Here is a 10,276-nt window from a genome sequence, read left to right as displayed (position 1 = left end):
TTTTACATCAGTTTGGTCTCTGATCTCCCATTTTCTCTACGGTTTGTGTGTCTGTGTATGTGTGTGTGTGTGTGTTTTTTGCCACCCAGTACCTCAAAAGTCCAGCTGTGAAGTACAAGAGTTTGTTTTTCTACCTATTAGCCAATAGAAAAAAAGATCAACAAATTTACAAGTGTCTGTTTTAGTCTTATCTCCTGAAATCCCTTTTTTAAAAAAAGAAGTTCACACATGGAGCAGCTCTACTGGATTCCCCTGAAGAGACACATTGCGAAGACCATGGCGAAGAGCTGATGAAAAGGAGAAAAAAAAATTGTTAGCACACAGAAAAAGACACAGATTGTTTTTACAAAATTATGACAAATGTGATACTAGAGCAGCAGTGTGCCACCTGCAAACAAACAAACATTTCTGCTACGTATACTGTAAGATCCATACAGTAAAGAGGTTCCATACTTTTTTATCATAATGTTAGTTTAAGCAAAATTAATTTAAAAAAAGAAAAGAAAATTAAAACTACTTTAAAACAGTGATACATGATTTAATGTAATTTTTTAAGACATTATTGTGTTTGCATTAGTGCATCATGGATGTGAGATTAACTGCTTTGCTAAGCTGTGTGATGCTAAAGAGGACTGTTTTATAAAAGGCAGCCCCGTCAAATCTATCTTCTGTAGCACCAAGTCTCACCACTAGATGGAGATCTTGCCATACAAAGCTTTCAGATAACACTACACTAAAGTCAGGGAAACAGGGAAATAACTTCAGCTTAATGCTGAATTCCCAACTTCTGAAATGAACATTATCATTACTGCAGAGGCAAAGCAAAAGTAGCATATGTGAGGATTTGACTAAAATGGAAAGCCTTTCATACCTCAATGGTCAGCACCACAATGGCGAGTGCTCCAGCCACATAGATGTACAGCTCAAAGTAGTCAACTACTGCAGAGTAACAGCCCTGCGGACACACAAAAACATGGCACTCAGCAGAGAATCAATAGGCTATAAACTTGCAGAATTACAGGGACAATTAAAGTAACATCACAGCTTTAATTGAGTGAGGCTTTGAACAAAGGCCTGAGTGAATGAGTGGGAAACGGGGCCTCCAGCCTCACTGCCTTTTAATGAGGGTTCTTTGTGTGAGTGAACAGACAGAGACACACATTGTGGATATCTCGCATTGTTCTAGTGGGTTGAAAAACAACAGGTGGAGAGTGCAGTAAAAACCTTGTCCTATCAGCTTTCACTGTAATTACATTTCACTGCAAGGCTTTCTTTACACCCATGGAGGCAGGGATGTGGCTATGCACTGTGAAGCACACCTAATTTCCACATATTCAAATACTTATTATCCTCTATTTTTGCACACATGCATGCTCCACAAAAATTCCAATTTACTCATGTGTACCCACACACATACACAAACACACACAGACATGCTGAGATACATACACTGGTTTCTCCACACTATATCACATAGTAAGATGGTCTCCCATGACACCCAAAACATGAAAAAGCACTAATCAGCCATGGAGGAGTCAGCTAGTCCCTGGATGTCATCCCTCAACTATCTCCTGCTCTAATTAAGCCTAGAAGTGGTTTGGAAGGAGGGAGAAAGACAGAGAGAGAGAGAGAGGGAGAGAGAGGGAGAGAGAGGTTGATGTCAGTAGATGTCAGAAGTTACCTTGTTATTGCGGAACATCATACTGCCTGATAGGCACTGCTCCTGGCTGATATAGGCCAACTCCCCAGCCTGACTGGCACGCTGGCAGCAGGCTTCTGGCACCATATGATTTGGGTTGATCAGCTTGAACAGGCTGTCCTTAAAATCCTCTGGGCTGTTCACCCCACAGCAGTCAAACTGAAGGGAGGAGAGAGTAGCAGTAGAAACCCTTATTGCTGAGTGCCTATTTGTGCACTGGCCTGTGTTCCAATGCGTGTGCGCAACAATCCAGCATGAAGATTGACCTAAATGTCTGGGATTTTTATCTATAAAATATATCCCCCCGACGCCAGACTGCAACCGGACTTGATGAGTTGGTAAAAGCTACAGTATGTGAACTCTTTGCCATGTGCGCTGTGGCCTTACTGTAGTCATGATGGCATTCCATGTGGAGGTGAAGACGTCAGTGTTGTTGTAGCCCTGATAATGTCTCTTCAGCTCCTTGGTGAAGTACTCTCTGGTCAGCTAAAGCAACAGCCAGAGAGAGCACAGGTTAGTGTCACCACAAAGATAGTGTCTGTTTCTCTCACATCAGAGAACATCACTGGACACAAAGGCTGGGTACCATCTTAATGGGGAACTGCACTGATTACACATAAAAGTCTGTTTACAGGTCTTGGGGAGTGCTACTGCATATGTGGAAGAAATTGTATGAAGATTGTTGGATAACGTCAGTGCCAATGATGACATCTCTGGTTCTGCTGCATCAATTTTGATCCCTTTTTTAAAACTGTCCATTGTGAGTGTGACAATGTTGTCGGGATACAATGCTAAAACTGTGAAGTAAACTGGTTAAAGCGCAACACATACAATGATGTCTGAATTAACAAGATTATGTCACAATCAGAAACTGTCTGGTCAAAGAATAATTTGTATAAATCCAATAAGGCAATAAATGCCAGATTTTAGTACTTTGATACTCAGTGCTGCGGACACATTTTAGTATTACATTTTGACACTCAGCCCTACTGAGCTCTGCTGATCAAAGGTGGAGAAAACACTTACATGTTCCCGGAATATGAAGGCCAGGATGGCAGCAGCTAGCTCTGCTAAGAAGATGAGGAGGATGAGCATGAAGAACTGCAATAAAACAAAGAAAAAAGGCAAAGACTGAGAGATAGAGTAGGACATGTATCAGAAAAAGTGCTCGTCAGTCACTAAAAATCACATTTTGGCTGTGCCCGCTTCACTCAGCATTAACTATGCATGAGGCTCGAGGCATAAAGGCAAATAGAAGGGTATTTTGCTCTTTAGGCTTTCTGTTTCAAGCATGACAGTCCAAAAACTGACAGACAGAATAATCAACACACATGCACACAAACAAGATCAGTAACAGAACTACATTTTAAATTTGTTGGCCAACTCACAAAGAGGAGCAGACACTTGTTTTCACGGATGGCTCCACAGCAGCCCAGGAAGCCCAGAAGAAAGAGCATGCCGCCCATGCCCAGGATGATGTAGACACCGGTGAATAACAGGGGGTTGGCTGCTACAATTTCCCTGAACCCTGTGGGGTCCACAAGTACCCAAACCCCCACTCCCAGGAGGAAAGAGCCCCCTAGCTGATGAAGAAAAGGGAAAGAAGACACTAGTTAGACAAAACAGAAATTGGCTGCATTTTAAAAATTAATTAGAACTCAGAGGACAGCTCAGGGTCCCCAGTGGCACATGAAACATTCAACAAGATGTCATATAATGGAAAATAAATTTGTGCTTTTTTAAAGGACAACATGCTGATAATGTGAATCTCTGAAAGGTTTGGGTGAGAGCTGAGGGAGAGATAAAAGGCTGGGTATCTACAGAGCCACAATGCCTCGGTGGGGCGGGTGGGTGGCTGTATCTACCCTGCCTCAACTAACCCCCCTACCCGCTAAAGAAATGCACAGCACTGCAGTCCCCATCTTCTCCCATCCTCCCTTTCACTAAAACCCTATCTGCAGCCACTGTAGGGTGAATCATGTGATTAAGAAAAGAAGGTATTGAAGTAACGGGGTCGGGGTGGGGGTGGTGGTGGGGGATCTGAGCCACACACACTTCTACCACAATTCCCTACTTCCTGTTACGGGTAGAGACCTGGGCTTCTGCAAATGAATACCACATCAGCTGGGAGGCAGAGGTTGTGGTATGAGGAGAGGGGGTAGCCATTTTGAACGCTCAGTGGGCTTGAAAAATGCTGTTATGTTACATGAATGTGACATGGCCATAGAAAGACAAAAAAAGAATTGCAGTGGAAAAACAGTGGTTGTTATTGAGTGATGCGAACAGCCAAGTTCACTCTATGCTCTGCTGGTTGCATTATTACCTCAGCCTTGAACACCCACGTCTGAGTAGAGTCTCTAAATGGTTTGGTTGCGCTTAATAAAGCAGGAAAAGAGACAAACCCTCTTACTCTGACCCTCCCCCCCTTTACAGGCTCAGACTAACAGGATTACCCTTGATTGTCTGATCAAGACTGATAAAGTCAGGTGCCAGTCACAAACTCCGCATGGCACACTGTGCCTCAGATGTGTGTCAGCACACTAAAATCTAATCAAAAGAGAATTTGATAGAATCAAGATTGCCTCCGTCTAATGAAATGCAAATGTGGCTCCATTAGTCAGTCGTGCAGAGGGCAGCCAGAAGACCGTCTTAAATCTTTAGATTGACACTAACTTCAGAGATAGCTAAATTAAGTGTCTTTGAGGGAGAGATGAGAAATACTTACAAAGATGAGGAAATTGAAGACAAACATGAGGTACTTGATGCAGCTGAGACAGTCCCCCTCCATGGTTGTCCCTCGTGCTGAAGCTTCTCCCTGCCCCTGAGAGAAAACAACATAAAACGTGCCACTTAATGAATCTTGCAAAATGCTCACAGTATTCCCATTCTCCTGCACTCTGGATAGGCACTTAGATGAAACTGCCAAGAAAATAATACTCTGTAAAAACCTGCTCACATTGTTAATGAGTTCTGCCACTCAGACATACAACACACACACACACACACACACACACACACACACACACACACACACACACACACACACACACACACTGCCTTGTCAGTGCATTTGGTCTAATTCCAGCAAATCCCTGTATTATCTCCTCAGGCGCACTGTACCAGCTATAGTTTCTCAGCAACCTCTAAATAACTACAAGTCTGGGCTACACAACCGAACCTGACACCACTCATCTTTACCACAGATCGCAACAGCTTTTTTATTTTCAAAATGCACTTTTACAGTCAGACAGCCTGATTCCCTATCAGCACTTCCTGTCTCCGGACAGATGGGGTCACTGGGTTCAGTTCAGTGTTACTCAAGGGGCCGTCTATCTCAGAGCATTTTAAGGATATGAGTCCTGACTTGCGTTCCACGCGCATTAACTGACAACGTATGGCCTTTACTATGAAGCTTCTTCTTCTTCTTAATGTAATGAGGGGCAGGAGGCCTGTGCTCCCATCAGGCAGACCTCTATCTGACATAAACACACTTTCCCTGATGAAGGCCTGCCCTGGAAGCACTCCTGGTTAATGAAGAACGCCTCTCCTGCATTAGGAGACAACATGGGCGTCTCAGCATCCATGACCCTGTACACCTATATATATTGGATGCACCACAAAGCTTTCATTGAAGCTTTTGTTAAACCTACCAGGCTGCAAATGAACAAGATTATCCCCTCAGGGAGGATAGGAATCGTCTAAGGATTCATCTCTACACATTCTGCAAAAACTGAAGTGGAAACAATCTGTGGGGCAGCTATAATTGTAGTCTCTGTGAAAGAAGAAAATTAATTATTTGGCAGAACTGAATCGGCACTCTTTGCTTTGTAGTTATGATTATTAATTTGCTCTCCCATAGTGATAGTCAGGATTGAGGATGGGTAACAAGCGGATTAAAAAGTGATTTCTCTGAAGAATCATAAATAGGTTTACACAGCTAGACAAGTACACATGGCCACCTCAAAACTGAAGTAAAAAAACATTTTAAATGGCTTCCTTTCCCTTCTTTTGTCTGTACTTTGCAGCATGTCTGTCAGATGTAATCTCATAATCTTTAGGCAGTCTTTCCACTGGCTGATGTACTGTCAGAGGACTCCTCTGGGTGATCTCTCCGCTTCTCTGAGGCAGCGGTGAAGCCCGGGTTATGATCGACGCCAGCTTTGATTCCTGTCTGTCTTTGAAGGGGCTCTGCTGTCACTCAAATGGGATTCAGCCTTGACCCTTTCACCCTAACTGCACACAATCGACTCAGAAATTCACACTGTCAGGTGAAATAAACCTTAACCTCACCAAACTACCGTCTTAAACAAGCGCTGTTCAACTGGTCATTGCATATTTTACACAGAAATATGGCAACTGCGCCAGTAGGAAAGCCATAACCCATATCTTTTCCTTGTCGGTTCCATTTTTATTGTGGTATGCTTCCAGTGGTTTGTTTTTCACTCTGCTCTTAATTTCAATGTTTTTCTTTTCTTTTTTCATCTCTCTGTAGGCATGTGTAAGTTGCCGTGACAATACAATTGAACAATACTAAAGATGTGAAGGCAGTCTTTGTCTGCTGTGGGAGCGAGTTAACATAGAATGAGAACATTTCCTCCCCTCACCAGCCTGAGGGCTTATTATTTTTTTTCTCTCCTCCTTTCCTCCCCAGACCCAGGGAAATTGATTTAGAGCTATGGTTAAACGCCTCCTCTAAATCATAATGATATGCTTAGGTATTGATCACCGTCCTAGTGGTACTCTGAGAGCAACCAACAGCCTCATTGCCCAAGATGGGTTTTAATTAACCCCTCCCTTTCCTAAGCCCCACTGAAAGGCCTAATGAGGGCACAGGAGGTCTTAATTGAGATTTGCATACATTAGAGTCTCCGAGAAAAGCATCAGAAAGGGCCCTTTCTCATCCCTCCTGCTCTCCACTGTTAGTCCTGGGCCCCTATGAAGACTGCAAGCTGTATTTATTGGAGCTGGGGATGAAAAGGTGGAACGAGGAGGGGGGGAGGACGGGGTTGGCTGGAAAAACTCTCAGCTCTCAGCTCACATGTCATTCTCCAAACAAAATGTCTGATTTCTCCTCCAGCTTCACCCTTTTGCTCTTCGCTCTCATCTCAGGGTCAAACCAACTATCAGATCTGGAGCCAATTTTCTTTTATACATTAAAATGCATTGGATGCTTATGAATGGAGTGGACTAGCCAAGCTCCAAATAACAAGCCTATGGTGCAGACCGGCATCATATAAATCAAACTGCCACAGAGACCCCGGAGAAAATGCAGAGTAAACAAACTGGCTGTTCCCATGACTCCCGTGGGATCGCAGGTCCTCATCGATCACAACCCAGTCGTAGAGATCAGACCACTAAGTCTCTCTGAATATTCTGCAGAGAGCATTATGTAGACAAGGGAAATGTGGTTCACACCCCAGGAGCTGCTGCTTTACAACATCAACAAATTACTACCAGATTAAAAGCAGATCCTCCTCAGGTGCGCTGCTTTGCTAAACTAGCATTGTGCCAAGATAAGGAGTTGTGTGGCATTGTGTTTGTATAGACTAGCAAAAAAGCACTCATTATAAACAAACATGACACACATAGCAGCAAGGAATACTGCACCACTATCAATGTGTTTGTTAGCATGAAATACTGTATGTATGTCCTCAATCTGACAATCTAAGTGGCAGTCTTTACCCTGAGGTATCCAGTAAATGCCAGCTCCATCTACTTCTGCAGCATCTCCCGTTACTGACATGAAATGTCACATGATCCCATTGTTTACTCCCGGCGAAGACTGATCCACAGCCAGCTTGGGCTGTGAAGCCTGGCATGGTGGAGTTTGATAGTGGTATTAATGAGAACTGATCCTAAATCAACTTCACAGTGCCGACAGAAGCCAGAGCCCTGTAATGAGGGCACACTCATCTGACCTACATTCTTCTTAGTGTAAGGATGAGGAATTCTGAAACACTGCTACGGGCCTTTCTTTATGCTTAACTCAGAAAACCAGAGGTCTGTCTGGCCAGCATCTACACCACCAACCATGATGGTCATGTCAACTCACTGTAATTATAAGATAAGGAAGACATAGACCCACATTGAGGATGCTCCATATAGAAATAACACACCCTTGGGTGGTTCTCCTTGAAGTTGACACTTTTGGCACGATTAATGAAGTGAGTCCGTATTCCCCCCGCTCCACTAGCCCCCACCCGGACAAATCTAGCAGCACGACAAGGACACTGTGTCTGCTCCTCGCCAAACTGTCGCCACCCTCCGCATCCCCAATAAACAGCCAGTTCACTTCCACTTGAGTATGAGTCTGCATATCAAATAATCATTAATGCTGAAACCCTGTTGAGATTATAAGGGTTGGAGCTTGACCCTTTTAAATGTCATTGACCCTCTAAATGATCACCTGTAATTGAACCCTGGGGACGGTGCAAATCGTCCTCTGAATCCCTGATGCAGCTGGAGCAGGTGTGTTTTTCCATCTACTGTATACCACTCTTAAGATCTCTCCGGAGTGTGCTAATGCCCTCTGACAATGACACTAAGGGACCACACACATGCCGCATCACCCTTTATCTCAATTAAAAACCCATTTTCATATTTTTCCATGACTTCCTAAATCAGCCACAGCAAGTAAACACCCCAAAAATCCAAATAAGGACAGGCTCCTCTGGCAGTGAGCAGGGCTCCCCTGAGGCACACCATGTCCCTTAATGAACCTCCAATTAGGAGAGAATGAGCCCTGGGCTGCGCTGTCACACTGAGGAGCTTTGAAGTGCACTGAATGCTAAACAGCTATAGCACTGTATGCTGCTTTAGAGGGCATACAGCTTGCAGACAATAGGGAACAACCACAAGAGAAAGTGTACGAAAGTAGCTCAAAGGCAGCCCAGCTCACAGTGTGTGTGTGGGTGTAGCTCACACAGAGAGCAGAGCATTCAAACTCAGCCGGGTCAGAAAGTTCAGGAAACTGCAAGGCTCGTTGCAAAGGTCCGAACGCTGGTTAGATGCTCAAGTGGAGACATACAATGGTGCATCTCTAACCCTCAGGCAGGCTTAGCTTAATGAGTTTTCACAGCACACATGTAAGATTGGTGAACATTTTCAGCATCTGCACATTACGAGCATTGCTAGTTCACCACAAAAAAAAAAGAAAGAAAAAAAAAAGCAGTCACTGATGAATTCGCTCTGACTTGCAAAGCCATTTATCATGTAAGTCCATTGTTGCGATACGTGCAGTGAATCTAAAGCACTTCTTATCTGGGCCTGTGAGTGGCGCTCTCCTGACCTATTCAGTTTGGAAATGAAATGAGATTGTGTGACTCCCCGAGGGCAGAAGTCCTCTGACCAGGCAGCTGACACACTCCTGAACAACAGGCTGATTAACTAGAGAAGACTCCCAGAATGAACAAATGCACACTCAGAAACACACTGACCATGTGTTGTCAACAGCACTGCGGGCCACATTCTTGACATCCCAACTGGGCGCACAGCCAGCTGTTGGTTCAGTACTAACAGTTGCTCATACTCCTACAGTGAAATCGATTCACCAGCTCCTTAGATAAGAAAGATTGGAAGGGGGGAAGGGCATTGATAGCTGCTTGGTTAATTCAAGCAGAGGACATGTGATTGAGATGAGCAGATTTTTTGGCTTCTATCGCACACTGCTGTGTGTGTGAGATCCTCACTCTCTCAAAGCAGGAGATTCCCACTTAATTGTGTCGGCACCTCTATCTGGCTGAGTGAAGATACAAACTGGCCACGCGGTGCTGGATCAATAGCAGGCCCAGGCACATGGTCAATGATGCATTGATCCCCTGGAGTTCCAGCTCTTAGTCCGCTGGTTGTCTGGTAGGGAGTGAATGTGGTAGCAGCACACAATGAACACATAAACACTTCTTCAACGCCGCCACCACCGCCTGGTAGGACTCAGCTCGGGCTTTTCCCACGGCGCGCTGTGGAGGATGACACATTGCCGTTGGGGCTTTCGACAAAAATGAGTTACAACTCAATTTCAAAACTACATGCTCAATAATTACTGTGGCAAACACAGAGGGGAAATTATCTACTACACTTCTACTCCTAGTTCTGCCCTCTTGTCTTATTCTTTCTTTAGTGGGATTTTCTGCAGCTTCCTATGATCTAAGCCAAAATCCTCTTGCCATGTCAGAGTCATGACAAGTTGAATCAATATCAGTTCCTTTCTTGACAAAAAGTTTGAAAAACCCGATCAATAATCTCACCAGCCATGGTTTTCACCAGTGTTTGACCCTCAGGCAAGAGACAATTAAAATGTTGAGGTTCTCTCCGGACCTTGTTTTAAATACTGTTCAAGTCGAGGTTGCTGTCTTTGGCAAATCTCCATATAAAGAGAGTTTACATCACAGATGGCCTCGGCAGAAGCAAACATAGGGAGATTCAAGGAAAGACAAGACTTTCAGCCTCAGGGGACTAAACACAAAAGCAACATAAAGTACACAGACTCACACACACACCCACCCACACAGTTTGTGGGTGGGTGTGTGTTGTGTGTGTGTGTGAATGAAACAAATGATCAGAATTGTGAATTTCTTATGG

General features: G+C 44.2%; 1 protein-coding gene across 1 annotated transcript in view; it reads right to left on the bottom strand.

Moving 5' to 3' along the window:
- Nucleotides 1-6: 6 nt before the first annotated feature.
- The window catches only part of tspan18b (tetraspanin 18b), a 32,560-nt gene continuing 22,290 nt past the window's right edge, over nt 7-10,276 (bottom strand). The window contains exons 3-9 of the mRNA XM_023415275.2: nt 4,425-4,520; nt 3,088-3,282; nt 2,726-2,800; nt 2,087-2,185; nt 1,682-1,858; nt 872-955; nt 7-287 (exon numbers count right to left, since the gene is read on the bottom strand). Of these exons, the coding sequence (XP_023271043.1) occupies nt 240-287; nt 872-955; nt 1,682-1,858; nt 2,087-2,185; nt 2,726-2,800; nt 3,088-3,282; nt 4,425-4,520 (774 nt within the window). The 3' untranslated portion in view covers nt 7-239. The remainder of the gene's footprint in view (nt 288-871; nt 956-1,681; nt 1,859-2,086; nt 2,186-2,725; nt 2,801-3,087; nt 3,283-4,424; nt 4,521-10,276) is intronic.

The sequence above is a fragment of the Seriola lalandi genome, unplaced genomic scaffold, assembly GCF_002814215.2.
Source record: "Seriola lalandi dorsalis isolate HSWRI2012SDOR001 ecotype SW California unplaced genomic scaffold, Sedor1 jcf7180002054548, whole genome shotgun sequence".
In the NCBI taxonomy this organism is placed as follows: domain Eukaryota; kingdom Metazoa; phylum Chordata; class Actinopteri; order Carangiformes; family Carangidae; genus Seriola; species Seriola lalandi.
Note: the sequence above shows the minus strand (reverse complement) of the source record. Positions and strands in the feature narration are given on the sequence as shown.